Source organism: Microchirus variegatus (genome assembly GCF_963457635.1).
Source record: "Microchirus variegatus genome assembly, chromosome: 11".
Classification (NCBI taxonomy): domain Eukaryota; kingdom Metazoa; phylum Chordata; class Actinopteri; order Pleuronectiformes; family Soleidae; genus Microchirus; species Microchirus variegatus.
In genome coordinates this window covers 12,160,491-12,175,184 of record NC_139812.1, presented here as the reverse complement: position 1 = coordinate 12,175,184, position 14,694 = coordinate 12,160,491, and the positions used below count along the sequence as shown (strand labels likewise).

Sequence of the window (14,694 nt, the reverse complement as noted above, 5' to 3'; positions counted from 1 at the left end):
GGTTTGCTGTCTATCAATACACACATGCAGTTTTTTAAAAAATAAATAAAAAAGAAGATTTATTTTTGGAAAAACCTGATGATGAAAGCACTTTGTTGAAGTATCAAGACGGGGTGTCACTGAGCCGCAAAAACAAATCAAAAACTTACTATGGTGCTTGCTCCCCACTTCCATAGTTGTCTATATTGACAGCTGCCGTGACCCCGCAGATGATGAGGGGCACCCCACCGCTGACTAAATAAAATCTGTGAGGTGACAAAACAGAGGCAGAGAGACAGTATAAGAGAGCTCCATGTGAAAAGGCATTCACAAATCCAGTATCTCACATATGGATTACACTATTAAATGTACATTTTATATGAGACACACAGGAGAAAGATAATAATCGAACAATCCAAACAAAGTGACAGATGAGTGAAGCTCTGTTCCCAAAGTACTTGGCATTTTCTCAACATAAGGATGTCAGATATCCTTTATACACTTGCTTCTAATATGATTGCCCCCCCAAAACAAGTGCAAACCTACAAGCTTTTCACAAGTTTGTGGAGGCGTGGAAAGAAAGCCAAAGTGGAGAGTATACAGAATATTTAACCAACAGCTTATCAACCATTAAAATCTTGCTTTCACTATTAAAGCCTTGCGTGTTGAGGGCATGTTCTGGTGTTAGAATTGATTTTCTCACACAATACAAACCAAGAAACGAGCATTTTCAAGCAATCTGAATAGAAATGATCTCCTTTCAGACAAAACATGCTGCGTATGACATGATAAAAGATAATATAAAACTATCTATTATAATTAATCAAGTAATATGTTTACATATTATGTAAATATGAGGTAATTTTGAGCGAACATCCTGAGGCTATTGCACACCAGATGTGCAATTTTTGTGCAAATTCTTCACTCGTAAGTAATGTTTTTCGAATTTGTAGCCAGTCAATGTGAGCTTTCATGTAAGTGACAGCATTTCACGGAGTTGTTGATGATGGGACATTAAAAATATTCAAATAAGCAAATATGCACAACTGGTAACTTGATCACAGCTCACAACTGTCTATGTGGTAAAGGTTAAGTTCCTGAACCACAGGAGCTCTGGGACTGAGCACCAGCTCATCATCACTGGATGCTTTCTTGACCCGTTTCCTTCTGGGATGTGATTCTCCCGGTGATATATATTTTTTTGCTTAACCTTGTCGTGCTTGGTGTGAATTAAGAGGATGTGCTGGAATTAATGTGTGAAATATTCGCAAATTTGTGCCATTTTCAGGTCGCAGTTGATGTACAAATCTCTTTAATTTGTTGCTTTGAAGGATTTTTATAAGACACCAAAACTGACCTGTTGTTAACAATGACCTCATTCATTCAGGGGATGAAGTTGAACTCATCGACCCGGCGGTCCTGCATATATTTTGTTGCAAAAGGCCAGAGCACAGTACTCTTCCAGACAACTACATACAATTCTTCTCTTTCCATTGCGCAACACTAGATATTTTCTTGAAGAAGACATCCTGACACATGCTGAGAAATGGGTAAGATCTCAACAAAGACACTTGTGTCACAGAATTCAACGCAAATACAAAGCTAATCCTCTTCCTCTGAGCAACACTCCCCCCCCCCCGTCTCTCTCCACACTGTCATCCACCATCCTATAAAACACCACACAACTTCCTCCGTCTTCCTGTTCAATTTCAACCCCTGTCACTGCTCTAACCTCTCCACCACTCCATCTTCCTCCATCTTCATCTCGGGCTTCCTCTCATTCATCCCCTCTCTCACCATCCCTCCCTCTCCCAATCTGTCTTCCGTCACACAGCAGCAGTTCCAAAAATTCAATTACAATCAAGATGTTAGTCCGGGGCTGGTTGGTGAGGGGTGGGTGGGGGGATAGTGGTGACGGCATTACTGGTCTGTCACCGTCTCTGAGTGGAACAGTTCCCTCAGGGACCCTCCTCCAACAGAAAGCCATTTACACACCCGTCAGCCAGATAAGCATAAATGAGAAGAGCTAGTGGATGTTTAAGTGTTCTGTGCTTCATAACACTCATTCCACCTTCCTCCTCTCTGGCAGAGCTTCCAACAGATCTGTGTTCAAAAAAAATGCATGCGAAAATTGTATACCGTGCGTGATTAGATTATACTACACACACCACGCTTTTTTACGACACAAAAAGCTGTTTTTTGTATATTGAGATTCTTGCCATAACACATCTCATGCAGGCAGGCAGGCACATCTTGCACAGGTTGAAGCACACTATTTAAAAAAAAAAAAAAGGCGTTCAAACTCAGACAAAATGGCTGTATATGCAGTATTATACTTTTGAGTGAGTAATCATGAGATATAAATAGACCCTGAAGTGACTTTTAGCCAACAGCTATAGTGACACCGTCTATCCAGGCACCTTTCCTCTTCCACTGTCCTCTGTTTTGTGATTATGCTCCATTTTCCTCTCTGGGATTGTTCCAGGATATACATAGCACAGCGAGGGACAACTGATGGTCATGGTCATATCACCCAGCACAGTGAACAGTCTTAAGCCCAATTTATACTCCTGCGTAAAGTGCTCTACGTAGGCTACGCGGAGCCCTCTGCGTCGTCTCTTATTTCCAATATATATTAAGTGTCCGTCACTCCGTCAAGGGACAACGGAGACGGCAAGGGCTGCGATTGGTCCCCAGGACAGGCTGAGATAAGGCTGCTCTGTGCCGGTCACAGTGCTCTGTGCCGGTCACAGTGCGCACCGAGCGTCCACAGAGGCGTCGCTGCCAAACTATAAATACATCAAACGGCCACTGTTTCAATGTTATTCAACTGCAACAACAACAGTCTTTCTCTCTCGGACGCTTCCCCTCACGACCCCTACTGTTCGGGCGGGAAATTGCAGTGCGTATCCGGCACCACGACGGAAAACTATGAAAGCTCGAGGGGTCTCCGTGGTTACGCATTCGGATAACGCATTACGCAGTCGGAGAAGTATAATGTGGCCTTTATACGGATAAACCCAACACTGAATATATCTGCAGGTCAAGATGCCCTTTCAGAAACTATGTGATCTTTTTATGTAAACAACAATTTAATGTGTTGAATTTTTTTTTTTACCTGTACTCCAATGAGAAGATGGATACAACCATTGATAAACACAAGTCAAAACTTGCTCCATCAGCTTAGCGTAGACTTATATAGACTTAAAAAAACACACCCCTGAAGCTTAATAATGAACTCATTTATCACATTTTAATCCAATAAAACATCCATAAATAATAACTGTAAAGATGTCTGGTTGTGGTTTATGAGTGTCTGTGTGTGTGTCTATTGCATTGTCATTTTGCCAGGCAGTTATTGTTTCCATGTGGATGGAGCCAAGGTAGAAACAAGCCTGAGCCTTGTATTTAATGAACTGATATAGAAGTGATACTCTTCTCATATGAATTGACATAAAAAGCAGCCAGGCATATTTCCCCAAAATGTCAAATTAATATTAGTTTCCAAATTATTTTTTTTCTTTTATTTTTTTTCAGAGGGGACGAGCCATATATATTTTCAGTTATATTCCATCACACTATGCAATCTGAAAATGACTTTTTTGTGACACTTAAAGGACTCATATTATACCCTATTTCTCCAAGTTAACCTAGTTCCCTGGTGTCCTAATGAACATGTCTGTGACATGCTTTAGTCACAATACCATAAGGATGAAGCACCACAGCAGTTCAATCAAATACTAGCAGGCACATTGCCGTCATATATAACATGTATCCACTGGACAGATAAATCCTCTGAGGCTGGAAGTTTGTGTAGGACTCTGTGCTGCACTGTGGAGCCAAGAATAGAACTTTTTGCGGACTTCCGGTTTTCGGATACCATTGCCCTCACCAGCACTTCCCCTGTGTTTTACGGACAAAGCGGAGCTCCGTGAGACAACAATTCCAAGAATTTAGCGCTTTGTGGCATCCCAATGAGTGCGGAAGTCAACATCGCGTGTTTTAACTCCTGTTCTTAGACTGAAGGGGACCACAAAAACATGAGTGAGTCATCTTTTTTCACACTTTGCCGACTGATAGGACCTCCAGAGTCCCAAATATAAGGATTTAAATGATTAAAAAGTTGATTTTGCACAATATGGGACCATATACAGATACTGAAAAACTGAAATGGTAGTAAAGTCTTACTTTTTTTTTGAGTTACGGAGCAATGACCTGCATCCATCACACTCGATGACTGTCAGCTAATACCGCGAAGAAAATCGTCTAATGCGTGCAGTGCAACATGGTGAAACATATTCCTGACAAAGGTCAGCGCGATGGTCTGCTGGATATGTCTTCAGATACTGTCAGAGGGCGGAGGACAGGGAAAAGAGGTAGATGAGAAGGAATAAGCTGGCTGCCTCGGAAGTGGTGTGTGTCTGTCTCATGTATGTGTTCAATTTTTTACAATAAAGTTGAAAAAAAAGGAAGCGGTGTGTGTGTGTGTGTGTGTGTGTGTGTGTGTGTGTGTGTGTGTACGTGTGGTGAATCAAAGGACAAATTGATTTGTTTCCAGCTGCTACGTCTCACTGCATGAGCCTGTCTGACGGGGAGCATTACAGTCAATCACCGTGGACCAACTTGACTGCGGTGCCACACGTTCTCGCCCGTATACCCTCAGACAAATTATCTCATTCACAAGCAGTGCATGATGAAAGAACCTCAAGAGCGCCACACATTAACAACACCACCCCCACCACCACCACCCTGCCTGCTGCCCGCCACCCCGAGCCACGCAGGTGTCTGAGGATTTGCTTTGCAATGAAAGTGCTGCATCTGGGTTGAGGGAATCTTAATCTGATAGGGACCTTATCCTCAATGTCTCATAATACATTATTGAGCAGGCTCCAGTTTTAATAATGTCAGATGCATGATTTTGCACATTTAAATACATCTTTTATAGATATTAGTTTCAGGTGATATCAGTGATTTATGTCTGTGTGAGTTGTTCATGTGTCACAGCCACTGCTGGAAAGGCCCTCATGGCCTTTTTTTTTTTACTTTTACCCCGCAAGCTTTTATGCTTATGGCCAAAAAAGCAGAGAAGCAAGTCAAAAACGAGTAACATATTCCAGTATTTCAGTGCAACTTCCCATGCATAAGTCAAATACTCCATAAGGCTGAAAAAAAGTGGCAAAGAATCAAGATTTAGAGGCCTTTCTTATGGTGCACCTTGAGATTGCCTCCATGTTTCTGATTTAAAATTTTCCTCAAATAGGATCCCCCCCCCCCCTCCGGTTGCACCTCAATGCAGAGGAAGAGCACTGCATGTGTCCAAAAGATACACTTAAACATGCCAAATGTCATGAGCAAGCAGAAAGGGGATGATGAAATGGGGGTTGAGTTGTGGAGGGGAAACATCACAAAAAGCAGAAACTCAATTTGATGTGTGTGTCTAAACAAATCCAAATTAAATGGCTCAAATACATTTAGATTTGTAATGTAGCTCCCGTCTTAGCAGCAGTGAGCTGAGTTAGTTAGACTGGAGAGACTCCATGGATTGTCGTAAGCTATTTGCCTCTTCTTCTTCTTCCTTACTCCCATTTTTTCCTCATGATACTAATTAGTTTCCCCTTGCAGGGTTATGGGAAGTCTCAAATGGAATAACTGAGGCAAAACATTTATTACAGACCAAGTTTAGCTATTCCAAGTGAGAATGTGTAAAGCTTCAAAATCTTAAAAGTGCAAAAAAACACACACTTCCAGGAAAGAGCAGTGACTGTTCTACTTTTTATGTCTGACAACGTTAGCTCAAGCCCACCACTTCATTAAAGGAGACATATTATACCATATTTCTCCAAGTTAAACTAGTTCCCTGGTGTCCTAATGAACATGTCTGTGACATGCTTTGGTCAAAATACCATAAGGATGAAGCACAACAGTTCAATCACCCTGCCAAAACAGCCCTGTTCAGAAAGCTCTGTTTAGTAATATCTCTTTAGGTCCACCTTAAAAAAAAGTAAAATGAAACTTAAGGGACAGGAAATTAGTTAGCAATTGGAAAAGTGATCATTTGCAGCCTCTAGAAGGCACATTGGCGTCATATATAACATGTATCCACTGGACAGATAAATCCTCTGAGGCTGGAAGTTTGTGTAGGACTCTGTGCTGCACTGTGGAGCCAAGAATAGGAAGTAGTTAAAAACAAATTGAACTGCCCATGTTTAGGGTGACTTGGTCAAAACTGCATTTCCACCATAAGAAGCTGGCTCTTTAGACCCTAGTGATGGGTCTGACGCCTTCAACCACAGCTTCTGAGCTAAATAAGCCTCAATTCAGAAAAGTGACTGGTTTAAATTAAATCACTTACTTTAACAACATTAATCTGTCACATTTATCAACTTTGTTTTCACTCTGATTTAATTATTACCATTCCTAAACCAACACAGCTCCCCACTGCGGTGGACAGTGACTCTGATTCAAAATTCCTTAACATGAGCAAAGGTGTAAGAAATCCTCAAGAGAGGCCCAACAATACAAAACAGGAAGTCTCTGACAGATACCGTACTTGTCACAACAGAGTGAACAAAGCCAGGAGTTTGACAGGATGCAACCTGGCTCTATAGTTACACATTGCAATAACTCCAAAACGACTCGAAAGGAAATTTGAGCAAAGCAAATGTGGTGAAGTTGCTATATCACATTCAGTACCAGCAAAAAGTTTGGACATAAAAGTGTGTCCATAATCATGGCTTTACTTTAAGTTTTTTTTTATTTTTTTTACTTTAGCTTTTTCAGGGTTTGAAAGAGCTACATGAAGAGTTGAAGGTGAATTTAACCCCCACATGCTGCGAAAGCACACGCACAAAAAACAGGGATTTAAAACAGGATGGGGAACTTGCCCTTGGTTGGTCACCCTTGGCCTTCAGTCGAAACCGTGGACAGGCTCAGGCTTAAATAATGTCTGATGGACCCAGGAGGTAAAGCTTGCCAATATTTCACAATAACAAAAGATTTAGCCCAAAGTCCAAATATGATTTTTTTTTTTTTTTTTTAGACCAGTGTTTCTTTTCCTGGTATCCAATTAATCATCTCTCAACCAAGGTTTATTGTTGGAGGAGAGCCCAGTCTTCAGGTTGGAAATCAATGCACTGCAAACCCAAAACAATCAATATAAAGTCGTCAAAATAAGCTTAATATACGTTAAGCCTGCTCCAACAGTGAAGGGCTGCTTATACATTTATACTTCAACAGTCTAATATTTTGTAAATGTGATATTATATTCGATATATGTATGTCTGGGTACTATAACAACAGTGCAGGATATTGCAACAAAAAAAAAAAAGTAATATCAGTGCAAGGAAGATGAAAAATCATGGTCACAGACACATCTATTTATGTACTCTTCCATCTAGTCAAGGTTGCAGAGGGTTGTTTGTGCTTACCTTAAGAGGGGCTGTTTAGGGAGCGGAGGAGGGTCGCCATTTTGGCTCTGCGGCGGCCTTTTGGTCACCTGCTTATAAATGTTCCTCGCCGTCACCCCCAGCCACAGCATGGTCGACAGAGACGAGTAGTGCAGCACAACCCCGACCTGAGACAGACGAGGACACAGTGGGAGCATCGAGTTATTTATTTCTTTTACTTTAATGAACTTCATCTAATATGTACAGGGAAAGTGTGTCACTGACAAAATGTTAGACTTCATTCGTGTTCCTGTGACTCAGGGAATAATGTGTTCAGGAGGAGCTGCTGATGCTCCTTTCTTTAAATAAAAAAATCCAAAAAACTATCAATGTCACTCCAAGGGTGTCTCCATGGTTGTTCTCCTTCAAGACCTTACTGCTTTGTGTTATCCTTCACAAGAAGACAATAGAACAAGAACAGAGAAGCAGGTTCAAAAAAGTGCTATTGAATCATCAAGGTTGCCAAGGATAACATCATTATGCCGAGTTTATACTGAGCAGCTCCTTATCAGCTGAGCTAGAGGACACAAGGTGTGCACGGAGAATAACAAAGCTGAGAATTAACGATTGTCACATTGACAACTATCGGCGCGTGATTGTTTTCCAAAAATCACTGTACGTACACCCGTCTCTGCTCCTGTCTGTGTTAAAATGCGTGCACGATGCTTGAACAGTGAAAATACACTTTTTAAGGGCTCTGCCAGCTAATAGAGAGACAGCAGTAAAGTGAGAGCTGGAGGAAAAAGGAGAGAAAAAGGGAATAGATGGTGGGTGAAAATTAAAATGCACCTCTCCTCTTCTCAGTCAATCTGTTCATAATGTACTGAAAACCCAAGATACCCAATCACATGGCTTCTCCCCAGCTTGATAGGCCTGGGGACCAGGCAAGTCTACCAGGGTCCAGATGCTAATTGGACATGTCCTTGAGGTGGTTATAGAGAGCAGAGAGAGCGGCTGGTAAGTCAATCACTGCTGCAGTGTCTGCTCACTACAGAGCTTCATTAGTACGGGAACAGACAGAGAGAAAGTATATTTGTAATATGGAAATAAGGATAGATAGGGATAGATGGGGCAGGGAGGTTGTTTCTATAGGGACTATATCAGTTCCTATAATACACATCCTGCACTCTTGTATGCATGTGGCTGCAATGATTATTGGCAATTCAGTACATTAGCAATCAAGTCATTACAATATCCTGGAGTTCTGGATTTAAAATTGGTATTTTTTCTTATAAAGCAATCATTTCCGTAGCTTTTAAAGAGCATTTTTCAAAAGGACAAACACTATTTAGCAATATACAATAGGACAACATGGTTTAAATATAGAAAAAAATAAAACATATAATTAACATTAAATAAGACAAAATAGTGGAACACCACAGTAAAATACAGTGCTCGTAGCAATGAAGTTTGAAATAATCATGTGTGTGAAAATAAGTATAATGAATGAAAAATGTTGCCTTATATTTATTAACTAACTAAAGTTTATGCTGCAAAGTTTTCCCAATTAACTACAACATACCGTAGGTGGGAATATATTATAAAATATTCTGCTACGAGTAAATGACTTGAACATGCAGACAAAAGTAAACACACTAGACATCACTGTGAACTGTGCTGATGAACATCAGAGAATAAGAGTAAAAGGGCACAGAACAGACAAGTGACTGTAAGCGTAGGGGACGTGCAGGTAAGAGCTATACCCGACGATAACGCTAATAATTGAATTATGCAAATAAATACCGCCCCTGACCTTGAGTTGAAGAAAATAATTGATATATCACTAAGTAACTCATTCAATCATTCTGTCTGGTTTGCTGATTAAAATGACACCAGTGACTGCACTGACCTGTGTGCAATAATCGTGTCTTTCTTGTCTTTTTGTGCCCGTTTCTCCAAAGGTAACAACAATTTCATCAAACGCTAAAACTAACATATTCAAATCCTTCCATGCCGTCTCATATGAGCGTATTCATTATAACAGCTCCCTACTGTTTTCGATGCATAAGTAACCAGTCTGCAGGAAGCCTACATGTGAGCAAACAAGCTCAGGAAACACTAAAATTGGACCCAATCAAAGTACAAAGCAAATTACTGCAGATGCTGTGATGTCAAGAGCAGATGTACGTCTCTCTCATTTGACAGAATTTGCAGTGCCAACTAATTTCACTAAAAAAAAGAAAGCCTCTGTATGGCATATTTACACTAACATTTGAATGTAACTTCACATATACAGTAGCTCACACTCCAAGCCATATTGTATTAAAGGGGACATAGTATACCCTATTTTTTTAAAGTTAACCTAGTTCCCTGGTGTCCTAATGAACATGTCTGTGACATGCTTTGGTCAAAATACCTTAAGGATGAAGCACCACAGCAGTTCAATCACTCTGCAAAAAAACAGCCCTGTTCAGAACTCTCCGTTTAGTAGTATCTCTTTAAAAAAACAAACAAAAAAAACACGAAACTTAGGGGACAGGAAAGGACATCAGCCACAGAGGCTACCAGGAGCTAACACCAATTAGCATTTGGAAAAGTGATAATTTGCAGGCTCTAGCAGGCACTTTGCCGTCATATATAACATGTATCCACTGGACAGATAAATCCTCTAAGGCTGGAAGTTTGTGTAGAACTCTGTGCTGCACTGTGGAGCCAAGAATAGAACTTTTGGCGGACTTCACTGTTTTCGGATACTGTTGCGAGACAACAATTCCAGGAATTTAGCACATTGTGACGTCCCAGTGAGTGCAGAAGTTAACATTGAGTGAGTCATCTTTTTTCACACTTTGCCGACTGATAGGACCTCCAGAGTCCCAAATATAAGGATTTAAATGCTTAAAAAGTTGATTTAGCATAATAGGTCCCCTTTTAATGATTTAAATCATGCTCATCACATTCGCTGAACTGAAGCGATCCAAACTTCTGATGGTGTGCGGTACATGAGGTGAGCCGAGGTAAAAGGACGTGATCTAATGTGACAGCCGGGGTGTTGCTCGAGTCAACGACGAAGCAAACCTTGTTGTGAGAAAAGACAGAAATGAAGATTAGAGATGACTTTAAGTTTGAGGTCACGGGGATAACAGATGCTGCATAGCGGCAGAGCCAAAGTGAGCAGGACAAGGCGGCATCAGACAGAGAAGTGGGATAAATACAGCATACGAGTCGAGATGGTACGAGAGGGGGTTTGAGGAATGAACAGCTATGTTGGGAGTGTGTGCGTTAAGAGCCGCACGTGCCACAGCTAGATTCCCCTTGAAGTTCCTTCTGTCAGAGGGAAAACAGGTGTGTGTCGATGTGCATTCAAATGTGTTAACACATCTCTCTCTCTCTCTGTGCTTGTGTGTACAGTGTGTGAAAAACCATGTCCTCAAGCACTCCTGTAATTATCCCAAATTGGGTCTGGTGGGGCCTCCCTCGATCCCAGTGGAACGGCAAACAATCTGGTCTCTTGCCCAATTTTGCAGCGAGTTATCCTGTTTGCAGTGACTGGTTACAGGAGGGGCAGCAAAAACTACAGCTATTCAAGTCCCCGAATAAAAATGAGACGACTGCAGCTCAGCGGCAGAGCGAGCCGTCTTTCGAAACTTGAAGGTTTTTCCACTCGTCTGCGTGACGACGTGTCCTTGGGCAAGATGGAAAAACGCGCTGCACACAGACGCGCTGTATGAATGTGTGTGTGCGTGAATGGCATGAACTGTAGTGTAAAGCAGCTTTGAGAAACGTTATATAAATACAGACCCTTTTGCCAAACTAGTTTTGTAAAAGACACATGTATCCACACTGCTCGAGAAGGGGTGGCTGTACAAGCAATCTTTGGATAGCTTTATGACTACTGTATCAACTGTAGGGTTTACTTTATGAAGGGTTTTAATTGATAGATTTGTTTTTTTTTATGAGGGTTTGATAGTTGAATTCGGTGCATCATTTATCTCCCTACAGCTTCATATGGATCTCAGTTTAAATTGCTAGATAAACAGTTCAATTTAACTACACTCTTAGAAATAAGGGTTCCAAAAGGGTCCTTCTACAAGGGCTAAGGTTCTACTTAGAACCATTTGCTTTCCCGAAGAAAGGGTTTTTCAAGGGTTCTTGGTAACACTAATGGTTCCAGTAAGAACCATTTTGATCCAGAGAACCCTTTAAAACCCCTTTCCTGAATAAATAGTTTTAAAAGGGTTCTTTTTATAAAGGTTCTACCTGGAGCCAAAAAGGGTTCTCCTTTAAGGACAAGCCGAAGAACCTTATATACTTAGCACTTTTATTGCTAAGAGTGTACATGTTTAGAATGCCTTTATATTCAGTTTCATTCACTTCAATGTATTACTCTCTACCCGTAACAAATTGGTGATATTTCCACAGTCAGTACACTATCAAAAGTGATAAATATTGCTATTGATGAAGAGTAGTAAATGAAGTTTTTCCTCCGTCCAGTTCATCCTGAGTTTAAACTCAGCTTTGGTTCAGGAATGGATGCCGAGACACTAGCGGGGACTTACACACACCTCCCTGTCGCAAAGCCTCCTGCTTGGCAGCAACAAGCAAAGCCAAAATACGATGCTCTGCATTTCAGCACACAGCGGTGGAGTCTTTACACTGTGTAATGATGGGCCTCCTAAAGTGCTTGTGACAGCAGAGGAGGTGACTGAGTCCCAAATATGGTACAGCTCACAATAACAAAGAGGGGGGGGGGGGGGCGAATGAGGGCCGCCGATACAAACAGAAGAGTAAACGAAGACTGCAGAAGCTGTGAGTGAAAGGCAGAAAAGAAGTAAAAGAAGTGTGCCTCAGTCTCTTTGAGGCTACGTTGAGTAAATAACACCCCCCGCTGTGCTGAGCTGACAGTAGAGGATGCTCCGTCCCAGCTTATGTTTCATGCTCATAATCTAAACAGGTCCATCTATCAATCAGTGAGAGTAAAAACCCACCAGGACCACGTGGCTTCCAAAGCATGTAAATAAGTAAAAGAAAAACACATTACTTTTTTACTCTCACATTCTTTTCCACAACCACTGCTATCTTGATACTGACGCGCACCACTAAGAGTTTGTAGATAAATCGATACGACAACACTTAGGCCTCATGCTACATCCACACTACTACTATTATGTTCTTAAAACACATTTCATCTGCTACATTTATGATTGCCATGCAGTTTTTATGTCTGGAAACACTTCACCTTAAAAGCATTTCAGTCTGGATGGGCAGACAAAAAGACTTTTGGAAGTTATCTGCATTTAACTGCTGGTATCACGTAGCTAATGGAGTAAAAAAAAAAAAAGAATCCCTGTACTTTCATTTCACTGCTGTTCTTACCCATTAGTAGTATTTTCTGTCTTGTGATACGTTTTTCGCTGTGGATGGAGATTACTTCTGATGTTGAACAAAAAAAGTCTGGACACAGATCATCCGGACGCAGATTGAGAAACAAAACTAAATAGAATAGATGTCGCCTCCGTCTCTATAATTCCTACACTCGCTATGATGGGTTCGCCACAAATGATGGTAAATGGGCTGCAGTCACTGTTTCAAGAGGGTGAAGCTACAGTACATCCAGTTCATGCACTCACAGGCCGCCATTATGGAAGGAATTCTGTGGTGAGAGAAATTCCTAATGACTTTCTGTGAGTTACATTAATCACTTTACTTGCCAGCTTAGGCTTACTGTAAACTACTCTTAGATATTGCTCTATCTTTATTTTCTAAATGAGCAAGTAAGACGGTGACAATTGACGACAGAATCACCTTCAAAAATCTCTTTGTGTGGAACTCTCTATCAAAATGATTAAAGGTGGGGTGGAAGATGATTTTCTGGAGCACTGGAGTACTGTACTGTACTAAAAATCCTCTTCACACCGTGATTGTAACCAATTAATTAACGTATTGTCACAAAAATGAAAAATGTCAGTCAGCTGTAGAACAGACAGGTCTGTAAAAACACCATCCAATCATATTGAACGGCCCAAAATAATGAATTGGATCATGATACATCAATCAAACTGCCATCTTTCCCCCCTCCCACTATGTGCGTACCCCTCTTCATGCACTAATCTCACAGGAGAAGACAGCACCATAGCTTATGTTAGCTTGCTATATACAAAAGACAGACATTTTTCGGGAAAGCTAGTGTGGCAACCCAAGATGCAGAGCGATCCAAGACCATAGTGAACATCGGCAATGCGTTTGAATGGTGGCGACAACTGAAAGCCCAGAAAGAGCTGCACAGTGATGACATGGTGGCCCTGTTTCTACAGGACGGGTAGATTAACTTTATGTCTTTTTAGAGTTGTTTTTCATGGTCACATTGTCAATTGAACAAGTATCCAAAAAACTTAGCATCACCCAAAAGTACCTGATTCACGGATTCTCGTGAATCTGTGTTAGCTGCGCGTTTCCTGTGCTCTGGTGGCGTAGCTTCAGAGGAAAGTCTGAAGAAAGGGGGCATTTGAATTCAAAATGTGGTTTGCTCGAACAGTTTTTCCATGATCTCCATCTCTACCTTTAAAACAGCTTTTTATTTACATCATCCATTCATCCAATATCTACCACTTTATCCTCCACTGGAGGGTTCGTAGGGGGTGCTGTGCCTATCTCAGCTGACATAGGTCGATGGGCGGGGTACGCCCTGGACAGTTCGTCAGTCCATCACAGGGCCACATATAGAGACAAACAACCATTCAGTCACACTCTCACGCCTATGGTCAATTTAGAATTACCCCATATAACCCCATATTTCATGTTTTTGGACTGTGGGAGGAAGCAGGAAAACCCACGCAAACGCGGGGAGAATCTGCAAACTCCAACCGGGGCTCGAACGCGGGAACCTGGGTCTTCTTGGTGCAAAGGCGAGAGCGCTAACCACTATACCAACCGTGGGCCCTTATTGTCATCTTATGAGTCGTTTTTTATTTCTCCTATCAGAATGATAGGCATTATTTTTTTCTATTCTCTCTACATTCACATACATTCTTTCATTTCATTTTTTCAATAAAAGCTGAAATTGTAAGGTGCAAACAGGCAATGGAGGCATTTCTCTGACCCGTTTCCAAATCGATGCCGACATCCCAAATCACCAAGTCGCTCACACTCTTCTTATTCATAACCATGGGAAGAGGGATAAGTGGAGGCTCTACCCACGTGACCACACAGTGATTGCAAATGGTCAGACAATCTAACTGCAGTGACAAAGCTCTCCGTCTGCATCACAAGTTGGGACAGCCTTCCTAATATTTATCATCACAGGCAGCTGTAGATGGTAATGCGTGTCGGTAGC

General features: G+C 41.4%; 1 protein-coding gene across 1 annotated transcript in view; it reads right to left on the bottom strand.

The window, feature by feature from the left end:
* The window catches only part of adgra1b (adhesion G protein-coupled receptor A1b), a gene marked incomplete at both ends in the record, with an annotated part of 147,302 nt that overhangs the window by 1,593 nt on the left and 131,015 nt on the right, over positions 1-14,694 (bottom strand). Inside the window, 2 exons of the mRNA XM_083898137.1 lie at positions 150-245; positions 7,407-7,552. Coding sequence (XP_083754263.1) covers positions 150-245; positions 7,407-7,552 — 242 coding nt within the window. The remainder of the gene's footprint in view (positions 1-149; positions 246-7,406; positions 7,553-14,694) is intronic.